General features: G+C 37.7%; 2 protein-coding genes across 3 annotated transcripts in view; one reads left to right on the top strand and one right to left on the bottom strand.

The window, feature by feature from the left end:
• The first annotated feature begins 2335 nt into the window (after positions 1-2335).
• rnf32 (ring finger protein 32) lies at positions 2336-13487 on the top strand. Of its 2 annotated transcripts, none has more exons than XM_043244043.1 (8): positions 2336-2716; positions 3867-4122; positions 4207-4349; positions 5867-5899; positions 6008-6132; positions 6238-6346; positions 7881-8054; positions 8165-10017. In XM_043244043.1, exons 1-8 carry the CDS (start codon positions 2708-2710, stop codon positions 8300-8302), a joined length of 987 nt encoding a protein of 328 aa, XP_043099978.1. In that variant the 5' UTR covers positions 2336-2707; the 3' UTR covers positions 8303-10017. The 2 variants fall into 2 exon arrangements, with proteins under 2 accessions (XP_043099978.1, XP_043099976.1); XM_043244041.1 differs by having other exon boundaries at positions 2337-2716; positions 9884-13487.
• The window catches only part of lmbr1 (limb development membrane protein 1), a 28691-nt gene continuing 24706 nt past the window's right edge, over positions 10208-14192 (bottom strand). The window contains exons 16-17 of the mRNA XM_043244040.1: positions 14022-14183; positions 10208-13895 (exon numbers count right to left, since the gene is read on the bottom strand). Coding sequence (XP_043099975.1) covers positions 13810-13895; positions 14022-14183 — 248 coding nt within the window. The 3' untranslated portion in view covers positions 10208-13809. The remainder of the gene's footprint in view (positions 13896-14021; positions 14184-14192) is intronic.

Raw genomic sequence — 14192 nt, 5'->3', positions numbered from 1 at the left:
AAGCCATCACCAAAATTATGTCACTGTAGTTTGTGGGCAGCACGGATGCAGAGATGTTCCTCCAGCGCAGGTCCGGTCCAGAATTCATCCTCTGCAGTCTGAGCTCAGCTAGGCTAACTGACAATGACCATTTCCAACAAGCCATGCACAGAGCCAGCCAAGACCTGTAGTACTGTGGGAGGACCCTTCAGACAGGTTAATCAAACCGCCTGATCGATTACTCTCAGCCGCCAGGAGATTTATGGGAAATCTTTTGTGAGGTCCAAAGCATGAGGTAATGTAGCACTTAGCAAATGAAATAAAAAGACGCAAAAGCTCACAGTGATTTGTATTTCATTTTCAGTGGACATGTTCAAACTATTTTGTATTCTGTCTTTACAGACAAAAGACTGCTTTCTTTCTCTTTTTCACAGGTTTACTTAGTCAGCAATGACATAAAAACAACACAATAGCAATAACCTTTTGCTTAGCCCCCCCATCTCAACTGGTTGTATGTTGTATTATACAAGCGTTACATTATAACACGGTTCTGTTAGTAGGAAGCACAGAAAAGAATTTGGACAATGGCTAGTCATCCCAACCATTGGAATAATTCAAATAATTTCCACTACTGATATTATTAATATGCTGCATTATTCACTACAAAGCAATATTGTATTCTTCCCATCTCCGTATGGGTACCGAATTCAATGTACACTGGAGCTTAATCTCAATCATATCTTTATTAGAAATCCTGTCAGTTCAAACTGTCAGCTACAGGCCAAGTAAAAGTCCACTTCTTAAACATGACTTAATTTATTCATTCTAGCCACCAAGTCGTACAATCAGGGGCTCTGAACAGGCTTTTGTGCTGTGTGTCCATTCTGAAAGCCATCAGGCTAATAGCCTAACATCACCTCACTTGACTGGAAGCTGCACATTCTGTTGTTCACAGACAAGCAATGCTAAAGGATCAACAATCCTTGGGGAATTTCTACATTCATGTTTCAAATTATTCTGTAATACATAATCCACTCTTCAAGGCAAACTTTTAAACAAGCTCTCTCCTTAATGATCTTTTCCCACTTTCACGTGAACGTGCTGTTGCTCAGAATATGCCTGCCCCTTCTCTTTGAGCAGAGATAAATCGATGGATTACTTCTCCCTTTTAAGCTGTCTGTGCCTTGCAAAGTTTGCACAGAAGTTCAGCAAAGGTTTCCTATTCAACACATCACAGCAACAGACCCCACAGCCCTCGTTTCTTAGGTCATCGACACATTGCACGGCAAGGTGAGTCCCTTCTTTTTTTCAGAGCAGGTAAAAAGGTTCACAGAGAAGAAAGTTAAATAGAAAGCTCTTTAAACTGGTATTTATAGAGACGAAGAAAACAAACAGAGTCCCTGTTGAAAATGAAAGCACGTACTAAGATCCATTTCGATGACAGTTGGAAGAAAGCAGCTTTTATGGAGAGACTTGACTGTACTTCTTTGTGAAAACTGTGATTATTTACTTAAAAACACAAATGATGGGCCTCAAGTCATGGGGATTGAGGAAGACAGGTTTTGATTGAACACTCAGAGGATAAATTCCTCACAAATAAATTGCTCCACACCTTTGTCTGTGGCATTAAAGGCCATAGGCTGTGCTTTTCTTGCACTAATCTCAAGAATGCATGGGTCTATAGAAAAAAGCATGATGGTTTTCCTCTGTCATACTGAGAAAGAAGTCCAATGTTCTTTTTGAAGACACCCACTTTCATTGATGTGATGGGTGACCCAGTGAAGGGTACTAAACATAGCCAGTTGTTCTCACCTCGTGTCTGCACCAGATCATGCCATTTTCGGCCATTCAGAATAATAAAATAGGCACGATCACATGGTGAACATGTGCTTTTTTTCTGAAGTTGTTTTTTAAGAATGACCTCTTTGAGACACCTGAGCTCATGGTTCAGGTATGAGCAAAGGAGCGTTGAGGAATTCAGTATTTGACGAAAGCTCGAAGATGAGATCCTCCAGCTCAATATAGATGGTACATGCGTTTAAGCACTAATTAAACGTATTCTTTTAAAATTTGTATTTAAAGCTGGAACCGTGTCTGTGACTCTGAAAAGTCTAAAGTTAAGAAATGTGCAGGCCTAATAAAAATGTGATGTTAAAAAATAAGGAAAGAAGAATTGTAACATAGGTTATCCAATATGTTCTTAAATAAAGGCTCTTTAATGTTTTTAAGTTTGAACTTTTATTTTTAAGGGTGAAAACATTGCATTTTAAACATTGTGGTGCTATACATTGCAAAACATTTTCCCTCCCAGACCAATTAACTTAACAATGAAGTTTCCCAGTCAGGGAAATGTTGAAATGACACATTTTTTCATTATTATTCCTTTGGTCAAGATAAGAAAAATATGTTTTTTATCTATTGCTGAGACTGGAACAGGAAGGTTGTTCTTGGTTGCGGTTGTAATTACAGTGTCCATAAACCTGACGTGATAGTTTCTTCATTTATTGAGACCAATAATTATTCATGAATGCAAACATAACTCATTTTAGACCTCATAGCAAGTGTTTTAAAAACGTATTTTAAAAGTATTTCCACCATTCACTTCATCCCTTCTAATCAGATACATTGACAACCAGTAAAAACTAGTCGAGTTCGTGGGAACGTCACACTGCGTTGAATGGAGCTTCGTTGCGTAGCGACCGAGTAAACAGTGTTTCTGTGGACAGCTATGCCGCGGGTGAGGTGCTTTTCTTTTCTTTACTCTTTTTGACGATCATCTCTGCGTTGTTAAGCTAGTTTGAGTGGGTGACTTGTAAGGTTATCAAAATGCGTCCTTGCTTACTTTGCGCCTCATAATTTAAGATAGCGTTTGTCTTGTTTTCCCGCTAGTCTCCGTGCTAGCTGTTACGGTTACTCTTCTAAGTCCGACACCGTCAGGTGTAAAGTTAGGTTGCCACGGTAAACAATCGTCCGCCATGTCAACGACACGTTCTCGAGTAAGCATAGATTCATCATAGATTGTTTGTAGGCTAATCTGTGCTCATATCTCTGAGACACAGGTGTAAGATAAATTGACGCTGTAAAATAAACTGCATAATAGTTACTTAAAATGCTACAATAGTGACAGTTTTATGAGGCTGGTGACTAAAAATCTTTTCTGCTTTACGAATTCAGTCCTGCTCATTTAATCCTATAATCATTATCATCATCATCATAACAATATAATCTACCATTGTTATGGTGCTCATAAATCACTGGCATATGACGCAACGTTCAATTTAACAACATGCAATCTTCTCATAAAAAAGGAACTTGCTGTAAGACACACAGCCTCAAATTCTTAGACTCTCCGTATCAATACGACAGACTTCACTGCAGTTCTTAAGTTTAAATATTTGATTGAAAAAAAAATGCTTCATAGCCATTCGCTTATGGTTAAACCAAGACAAAAAGCCAGCTAGGTCTGTAATACCTTAGCATTGCCTTTCATCTCAGTGGACGATGATCGGCTGTCGAAGGACACCACAAAAGTATGTGACCTGAAGGCGCTATCTTTGCTCTGTTTCAAGAGTGTTTGTCATGACCGAGTACTCATCAAATGCAGAACACAGAATAAATATCAGTCCATTTCACGCTTTTGAGAACCCTTGAGAAATATGTAGTCACTGATAAAAAACAAAACAGAAACAGAATCCACTTTAGCGATTAAATTTCAGTGGATTATGAAGTAGATTCCTTGACAAAAAGGCTATTTATTCTGATTGCACGTGTACACTGGGATTGCCATCAACATAGAAACATGCTTCTTGCCCTCGTGCGGCAGTAGACCGGTAGTCTAAACTGGTTTACGGTGTATTAACTGAGTTTGACAGCTCTATGTTCTTTAGGGATTCGGCTGTAAAGCAGAGCGCGGGAGGCTGACTCTAGCAGCTGTAGCACTACAGGACCATATCACACGACGCGTTCTCGTTCGAAACATTCCCCGTAACCTCCCCGTATCAGACGCTTCCTGTGGGGCTGCACATGTTAGTAGGAGGCACAGAAATCACAACACAAGGCAGAGCATCATATGCCCTGAGCAGACACAAGGACAAGAGGAGAGAGAGTATGTGCTGGATCATGGCCCTCCACCTCTGACTCTTGGTAGGCTGTGATTATTGTATTTCGTGTCTAGCTTTTTGCTGAAAGCCAATATTGGCTAATGTTCAGTTGTTGCTTTTGATGCAGCCCAAAGGATGGGTTTGGTGGCAGCTCCTTCAAGAAGACTAACCGCAGAGGAATGGGCAGAGGTCAAAACCAGGTCCATCCAGGAGGGAGACTCAACCCAGCCCTGCGTGATATGCAGAGAGGAGTTTCGCCTGCAACCGCAGGTAACTGCATTTAGAGGCACTGTTGGTACAAAATGAACATTTTCCAAAAATGTTTTTCACAATTCTGGAGCTAAAGGAGGCCATTTTAACCAATGTGATTCTTGGGGCAATCCCAATATTTTACAAAACATAATCTGTCAGTATAATACAAAGAAAGAGTTTTAGCAATTGAATACATTATATATATATATATATATATATATATATATATATATATATATATATATATATATATATATATATATATATATATATGTGTGTGTGTGTGTGTATTAAATTATTAAATTTCCATTTAAATATCAGCCTTTTGTGAAAATTGTTATTGCTGACTTGCTGAACTAGAGTGTACTGTGGACCATAGAAAACAACCTTTTCACAAAATGTGCTTTCAAAGATAAGGTGCAGCTTCTGTAAGCTACAAAATACATGAACTGGTGCAGGATTTATAGCATCTGTATTATAATATTTTGTAATTTACTTAGCCTTTTGTTGTTTCAACCCAGTATGAATTTCATTTGTTGTAAAAAAAAAAAAAACAACAACAAAAAAAACAGACTTTTATCTTTTGTTTTCTGCAAGAGTAAGAAAGTCATGCAGGATTATAATGAAATTAGCATGAGGAACTGTTATATTTTTGGGTGAAACAAATTAAAATTTTGTCATGAATTACTCACCCTGATGTCATTTCAAACTCGTAAGTCCTTTGTTCTTCTTTGGAAAACAAATTAAGATATTTTTGATGAAATCTGAGAGCTTGTCAGTGCACAGATTCCCTTGCTTTTTTCCAAATGTACACAAACATACTTTTTTAGTGTCCTGTAACTCAGCTGTATATTGCATGGTGTAGGTCAGTATAAAAGGTCAACCAGCCATTTTTACAGCTTGCCAATTCGCCTTTTAAGATGCTAGTTTTCTCAAGAATCCTGGGAAAAGACCAGCTGTTCAGAGCAACAGGCAAGCAGTGCCTTAGTCACATGATGTAAATATCAGTGTAATACATGTTTTACATTATAGAGTGTGGTTAAACAGCAATGTTAATTGATGTATACTATATATATATATATATATATATATATATATATATATATATATATATATATATATATATATATATATATATATATATATTGATTTTGAGAAATATTATATAACATAAATATATAAAACAAAGTTTGGAACTGTTGTATTTGTTAACAAGTGAGCCATCTCTGCTTCAATACAGTCTAAAGGAGACTGAATGCATGTAGATCATCAGACAAGCTGGTGGCAGGATACATATGTATACATGTACTCTCAGCTGCTGTTTCTGGTGATTAATCAAGAATATCACATCTTTTTGTACATAAACACACTGGTCACATTGATCCATTCATTACCATGCTATATTTTTGAGTAACATGCTGGAACTCACACATGCTACATTTGGCAAACTAAATGTTTGTATATAATAGCTAAATAAAAGACAGCACTTTTATTGAGTTTCATTTTAATGCTGTTTTTTTGTGGTCTTTGGTTAGGTTCTACTCTCCTGTTCTCATGTATTTCACAAAGTAAGTCATTACAAATCCTTCCATCAACAATTGCATGGAGACTTTGATAACACCTTATGAAAATCACCCAGAGTTTGTGATTTAATCTCTTTTTGCCATTCATTTCAGGTGTGTCTGAAGTCTTTTGAGAAGTTCTCAGGCAGGAAGAGCTGTCCGATGTGCAGGAGAGAGCAGTATGAGACACGGGTGATTTACGATGGTGCTCGTCTCTATCGGGAAAAGTGTGCTGTCAGGTAAAGATGTGTGGTTCATGCAAATGGACAATCTACGTCCATCTAAACTGTCCCCATTTCCAATCTTGTAATTGTTTCCTTGTCTTTGGTTTTTACAAATCTCAGAATACAGGCTTTCTGGCGTGGCTACCTTGTTCGCAAATGGTACAGCAACATAAAGAAGTATGTGCCGCCGAAAGATCAACATTTAAGACGAGTATTCTTTGAAAAAAAGGTAATATTAATTGAGGCATTATGGCCATTTTTGTCTGCTAGTTTAAACATCAGTGATTTAGCGATTCTTTTATTGATTATTCTGCAAAATGAAGAAAGTAAAGCCCCAAATGTGAAAGAATTAATTTTGTACAATATTTGTTTAGAGTTTAGAATTGAAGGCTTAAAGAGCCTCCTTCCATGCACTCTTTGACCCTTCAGAGTGCAGGATACTGATAGCAGGTGAAAGTGGTTAGAAGCTGTTGGCCAGGGACCTCGCCGATACAGATGTCTGTCCCTGCAGCCCCCTCATTATCCCACAGTCCCCATGCATTAGCCCAGGGAAAGCAAAGGTTGCCATCTAGTGAGGCAGCAACTGTCAAGTCTTGGTTACGGTTCTGGAACCGGCAGCAGTATTCCCGACTCCAAGACATATTCTCAAAGCGCTTTGAAAAGCTTATTTAAAAGCATGCAAATGTATGCAGTGACCCCTCTGACAGTGTTGTATACTGTTGAGGGTTGACAAATATATATTTGAATGGGTCTGGTTCAGTTGTGATCGCTGTACAACTGATAGTGCCCTGGTACAAAGCAAATTAGTTTATAGTTTCGGGAATGAAAAGGGACATTTTATACATTTACATCAAACGTGTTAATTTAGCAGATACCTTATCCAAAGCTCACTAAATATTCCCCCAAAAATACTTAAGCTTTTAATGAGCTCTAATTTCTCTTTCTTTTAAAAGCATGCAAATGCATTATTATTCTTTTATCTTCTTTATTTTTAATAATACATTATTATTATGGTATTTACTTGTTTCATATAAAGTGCTAATTTTAATGTTTAACGTTCAAGGTATACGTTTGAGAAAATGTTCCGTTGATTTAGATCCATAATCTTGGTATTGATTATTTGGCTCATAACTTGTAATTGAGTGTGAATTTGTAGAAATTACATGTGTTTCTCAGGAATTTGGGCACACCAGGAAGCAGTTAACCAGCGAAACAAAATGGAACAAGAGAGAAAGAATTCAGAATGCTTATCTCTGGGCTCTTAGATAGGTTTTCAATCAACTAGTCGCTCGTTTTTTTTTTTCCTCAGGTACCTCACTAAGTCAACATATTAGAAAGTTAAATTGGTGACATTAAGATTGATTGTACCTGCCCTCTCTTTTGCCTGAATGCGAGGAGGCAGAGTTCACACTGCCGAGTGTTGTTTGTCCTTCTTTAGGAAGGTCTGCGTTTGAACTCTGTGGAACGCTTAACGTCTGTTTAATTACTGATCAAATACAGCTATAAAGAAACCACTGATGTCATTCCCTGCAATAGCCGCCACAGGATGTGTGTGCGTACCTGTGCATGCTTAATCTTGCAGGTCAATTTCTGGGATCGTCCAGAAAGTTTCCTTCATGCATCCATTCATATTGATCTGGCTGTTAACAGCTTTTCATTGTCAGCGCGAGACTCAGAATTGATCTGTGTTATGACGGAACATCGGTTTGCTTTGTCATGTCTGACCGAAACCCATTTTCATGTCGTTCGTTTTCCTTAATCAGTTTCAGGAGATGAACGACAGCTTGGTGCAGTCATGCAGCACAGACGTGGAAGCCTTCCTGAATGATATCGATCGCTCCGTGGCCTCGAGCCACGATGTCCTGCACCGCTTCAACGTCAAGTACACGAGTGTTTCTGAAATGGAGGAAAAGGACTGGCTGGAAGCTCAAGAGAAGGTTAGCGATAATGCCGCTGCTCCTTCACCTACACATGCAGACGGAGAGCGAAATACCAGTGTACTTTTATAAAAGAGCAGCTCATCAATGCCTCTAATCCCTCTCTGCAGTCGCTCCTCGGTCCTGCCCTTCGCCCGACGTGCCGCCACCTGTCCCAGAGCGCTCGAGCCGCGCTGGTGGCACAGATGTTCCCGATTCAACAGTATCAAACCCTCCGAGAGATGATTGTTTACCTTGCTAATGAATGAGTGGAAATAATCCACCGTGTTTACTAAAAAACACAAGCTGCGCAGATAATGCATGCCTAGCCTTTCATTACATGCGAGCTGAAGACAAGATTTGGCATTTCAGCAGGCCTCATTGTTATTGTGTTGAGGCAGCCAATGGCAGTGATCCACTAAAAAAAAAGGAAACACTCATTTTTTATCTTCTGGATAAGAGGTCGGGCAGATAACTCGAGACTCTAAAAACCTAGAGTTAGCAGAGTTCAAGTCAGAACCAACCCGTTCCCACCCAGACAAACAGAACGAACAATTATGAAATGTTCTCGTGCGGAGCGATTGGCCTTTGCTGAATAAAGGAAGCTTGACAGCAGTTAATGATTATGGCTGCACACCTACCTTCTGTTAGACTCAACTGAACTATAACTGTGATACGAGCTGCACACGGCGGTCATAAATCTGCTAATCATTTTTGCCTGATAATGGAGCAGGAAAACACTCTCACGAAACACGAGGTGTGCGTCTGTTCACAAGCATGTTGTTTTTTCATTTCACAGGAGCATTCTCAGGCCGGGAAAGCAAATGCTAGTTAATTAAATCAAAGGAAATAATAGAAGAATTTAGCTTGTTAGATTAAATATGAATGAATTAGCATTCCACCGTATTAAGTTTGAAATAACTGAGAATGTTTTATGTTGTTGTAGGAAGTCTTTGCTGCATTTGATATATTTAGAATTTATTTGCATTATTTAACATTTTCATAATCTCCATCCATAACTGCAGTTGGGTTATTTTGATTATGTTTAACAATAACTAAAAAGGACAAAAACAGCAAATAAGCACTATGAAAACATTATAAAAAAAACTGTCATGGAAAAGGTATTACTCTAGGCTTTAGCCTTTTTCTTGAGAAATTATTCTAACATGCTGATTGGTTCTAGTATGCGTTTTGGTTTTTTTAAAGAGAAAATTTTATTAATTTGTTTCGAAAGGATACATTGAAAATTGATCAAAAGTAAAGACATGCATACTGTTACAAATGCTGTTCTCTTGCACTTTCTATTTATCAAAGAACCAGCCTTTCCAACATTGATAATAAGAATCATAAACAATTGAGAATGAACTAATAATGGTGCAGCAGCGATCTAGCACAGTCAGTTACGTTCAAATCTCAAACAACAGAATTAATGGTGATAATCATTTAGAATTGTAAGGAATGAAAAATGTAAATGGTCGTCTAATCAACAAATACAGAGCAGCAGTTTTAATGAGTGGCACTTACCAGCATTAATCACTGTGCATTTTGAATGGTTTTAGTCTCTTAAAAGTCAAGAATTTTCCCCCAACAGCACATTTTACGGATAGTGCCTAATTAACGTTTGATCGTAACAGGTTATGGGTAAAACTTTCAAATGGATACTGTACGATATATATTATGTAGTTGACATTTTAGTATCATTGAAAGGAACTGGGCGGGCGTAGGTGCATATTATGCATTGTGTAATTCTCACTAGTGATATTATGTTTACTGCTGCCAATCTCTAGTACAGAAATGACTTTTTTTTAAGTTACACAATCACAAACCATTGTTTTTCTTGCTTCCACCAGGCTGTCCAGCGTGGCGTTCAGGACTGCCCCATTTGCCTGAACCGCTTGGGCTCACACAATGGCTCGTCTAAGGAAAACAGGAACGTCCTATTATTGTCCTGCTCCCATCTATTTCATGAGCCCTGTCTGCAGGCCTTTGAGCTTTTCTGCCACGAGGTGAAACCCACATGTCCTCTGTGCCGGTCACACTATGCTAAAATGCTCGTTTCAAATTAGAGATCAGTATATTTATTCAAAATGTCTTCATGTTTTAGTTTATATAGTGTTTATATAAATCTCCCACATTGCGATTCTACGATAACAAACGGTACGATACAAACTGTCAAAAAGTCACAAACTTTATTGTAAACTGAAGTGAAATACAAAGTAAACTAAAGACAATCCGAACATTTTGCTTCACAAACAAATGCAATTAAACTCTACAAAACACGAGAGAGAAAACATTCTGAAAATACATTCACACATGTAAAAGAAGCAACAGGCAAAAATGGAAACAGAATTAAGCTTTCCGGAAGATGAGAGTTCAAATGTGACTGACAGACATGTAGCCAGGACACTTTCTAGTAAAGTCAACAGTTCAACAGACTGATAAACTCAAACACCACAGCATCTTTGATGTACTACATTTTTGTAACCCTTGCACCCAATGTTGTACAGATAAGCAGATTATAGAATATGGAATGAATCGGCTTCTTTTTCTTTCACAGTTATTTCTAGTATATCACTGCAAATGGCTCTATTTTGAGAAATCCAGCACACCAACTCACACACCAGTCCTTGTCCTGCATAACAAGTAACAGCAACATTCCTCATAAACCAATTAAATTAAGAATTTAGTATTATATAGTTAATAATAATAAAAGATGCTCTGGCATTACGAAGTTTGTGCAGACAAAAGTGACATTAAAGTTTAATACACATACACACACAAAGCTTACTCCAATGACACAGTTATTGACATAATACACTTATTATTCCCCAGTTATTTTCTTACAAAATGTTCTTTGTGCAAATCAACAGGAAGATATTTTACATGTAACTTCTTTTTAAATCCATGACAATAAAAACCACAAAACAATGCATCAAACTGAACCCACTGAGGTGTCAATATTTTTCGATGGCCTTTTCACAGGCTTTGAATTCAGTGTCCCTCATGTAATTCCTAGACCTCTGCGGACGCAAAATTCGATCCGTTTCTTAAAATGATTTCAGCCCAAACTTTAGAGTTCGATATCAGTGCCCTGATAGTTTCTTTTGACTTTGGCCAGTTCGAGTTAAAAGATACGGGTGTTGTTTTGGTATGCCGTGTTATTGACAATCACAAGAGGGATTCACAGTGAATTAGTCAATAAAAAGGTACACAAACTAACAATCTGTCTCACTCTTTCACTCATTTGTACGTCTCACACATGCACAACTTGCCTCCTCAATACTGGACAAGAGGAGACAAAAACAAAAAAAAGCCTAAAAAGCCCGTTTAAGGCATCAGAGGTGATTTTTTTTGTTTGTTTTTGTACAATAATGCTAAATGACTAATCGTCTGGCCTTTTCCACAAATAGCATAGTATGAATGAGGCTCAGAAGCCATTTCATATCTACATTCTACAAAAATAAAAAGAAGAAATATACTGTATATACACGTAAATACATCATTTACATTATTACGAGGCTTGCCATAGTTAAAGAAATGAAAACTGTATTTAGTTTTCAGTTTTTTTCCAGAAAGTTCAGTTTTACACGAAACTTTAAGAGAAATGTCAGGAATGGCCAAAACAGATTTGTTCACGTTCTTTTAGCCTACTGGTTTTGGGAATGTTTGAAAACTATACTGAACATATCATACATTAACTGCGTAATCAGTAACATTTAGGGAAAAAAAAAAAACCTATGACACTGTTTCATAGCTGCAAAGAAGACCCTTCAATGATGCGTAATGACAACCGACTCCGCTCGGACTTCACATTCATTTCTCTGCACAACAAGCTTTAACAGATGTGAATCAGACTGATGTGGCTCTGCGGTCCTGTTTCCGCAGCCTTTATATACAAGATCCTACATAATGTAGGAGTTTAGCTTCTGATCTGCGTAGACCAGTATTTTGTTAGACTGAACAGACTGAGCTGGCTTAAAATCCAGCATGAGAGTGTGTGGAAAAACATACAAATATCTGTTCGTGGATAATCTGCCATTTGCAAAAAGCAAAGCAGCCGCAGAGGTACAGACTAGATGTTTGAAGGCTGTTTTGCTAGTGATGTCGAAATAAGGCAAACGTATAGATCCTTACAAGCTCTGCAGCAATAACCAAGTTCAAAAGATGTATATTACTGGTTATATGCTCTCGGTTTGCGTAGTACATGTAGCATAGTAAAGTATCAAATGTTGTGAAGGAAGTAGCAGCAGATTTAAGTACAGGATCAGGAAGCATATCCCAAGATTGTGCCTCACCTTCTCTCAAATATTTGGTAGCATTTCTCTGCCGTCTTTTCAATTTTGTCGCCTCCCTTATTTAAGACCACAATACACTACGCGCCATTAAACGTGTTAAATCTTGTGGTGAAACACAGCCAGTTCAAGTAAACACAATAACGTATTAAGCTGGTTGTTGGTAGTGACTCGAACCCATAATGTCCATCTCTGAACCTTGCCTACCAATGAAAACAAGAAGAGCAGCTGCAGTGCAAGAAGAAATTTGGCAGGTAGGCTCCCCCGCTCTTTGTAATATTTCAGTACTACCCAGTATATGCCAATATTGTGAGTAAGGCACATGTTTGGGGAGTTTCCTTGTCAATTCCCATTACTTAATTCTGTCACATCCAACAAACCTGAATTGTCACAGTAAAGCATGAGGAAACTAAAATCACAATGCTTCCTCATTTATAATTGATCAACATATAAATAATAATTGATCTTCATTTTAACAAAGTGAATGTAAACATATGCGATGGCAGACAAAAAGTAACAAGTTTTCAGATTACAAAACTGACTTTTACACGTCAAAATTCAAGCAATAGACATTTAGTATTTGTCATTGTGACTGGCCGCCATGTTTTGCTTGTGTATTATTTTCTTTAACTAATTTTGTAATGTGCCCCATTTTCATAAGATCCAGTTGTAATTTGGCATTAAAGCATCTAGAACTTAAGTTAAATTTATATGTGTGTGTGTGTGTGTGTGTGTGTGTGTGTGTGCGCGCAGACTAACTGCAATGATTTGACTGCAGTGTTAAATTTGAACGCAATCCTTCAGAAAATATAGTTTCTAATATTAGTACCAATATCATGTGTAATAAAGATGCCTCTCTTGGCATTATCAAAAATGTTTATATAGCATTTGTGTTATTTTTATGGGAACTAAACCAGTTTCATTTAACAAGGTCCATTTAACTTTACACAATATACTCATCTACAAGGGCGCAAAATGTCATCAAACAATAATTACGGAGGAAAATAATAAGCCCTAATTGAGAATAATGCATGCTTCATTACACATGAAATTATCAGCTTGGCAAACAGCTTAATATTTCCCCTAATCAAACTAGAGAAAAATTATAGATAATAAAATTAATAATAATAATAATCCCTCATTGAAGGGTGCAATCGGGAGGCCTTTCAGGTGTGCAGGTCAGGAACAAAATAACATTTTCTCACTTAAGAGAATTGAAATGAAAGCATTTACAAGCTGAACAACAAACACTGATAACCCGAATGAAGTCTTTGTGAATCTCAGCCTGGTTAGAGCTGGAAGCTTTCTGAAGTGAGGTTCAGTGGTATATACACACTACTGTATTGTAGGCTAAACACTTCAACTCTTTTCTGATTTGTTTTTTTGATTCTCTCTCACTAAATACCACCGTACTGTTAAAATGAAGAAGCCAGCTGCTTACACATACATGATTTGTGTGAGAACGGCTTGATTTTTTTTTTTCCTCACAGAGTTTTCTGATGCCCGTTGACGGCGTGTTTCCCCGACTCTGCATCTGCCGTACTGTTGGACAGATTTAATTTATCCAGACCTGAAACCAAAGAGATAAGTATTTAAAACGTGGATTTTTCAAAACTAAAACTACAGTATGCACTGCTTGTGGACCGCCCCGGAAAGACATGAGCATAAAGAAGAAAGATTGGGCAGAATACATTACCGAGGGCTTTGAGGAGTTCCTCTCGCACAGCAGATGTGAATTTTCGGATCAGACACAAAGTGGTTACCACAGCAAACAGAAGATTGTACGAAAGTACGATGTAAAAATTTCCGAGCCAATTAAAACGTCCAAAATCACCCAGGAGATCAAACCTTGTTATTCCTGCAGAAA

The sequence above is a fragment of the Puntigrus tetrazona genome, chromosome 7 (genome assembly GCF_018831695.1).
Source record: "Puntigrus tetrazona isolate hp1 chromosome 7, ASM1883169v1, whole genome shotgun sequence".
Classification (NCBI taxonomy): domain Eukaryota; kingdom Metazoa; phylum Chordata; class Actinopteri; order Cypriniformes; family Cyprinidae; genus Puntigrus; species Puntigrus tetrazona.
The sequence above is the reverse complement of the archived record's forward strand: the minus strand, read 5'-3'. Positions and strand labels throughout refer to the sequence as shown.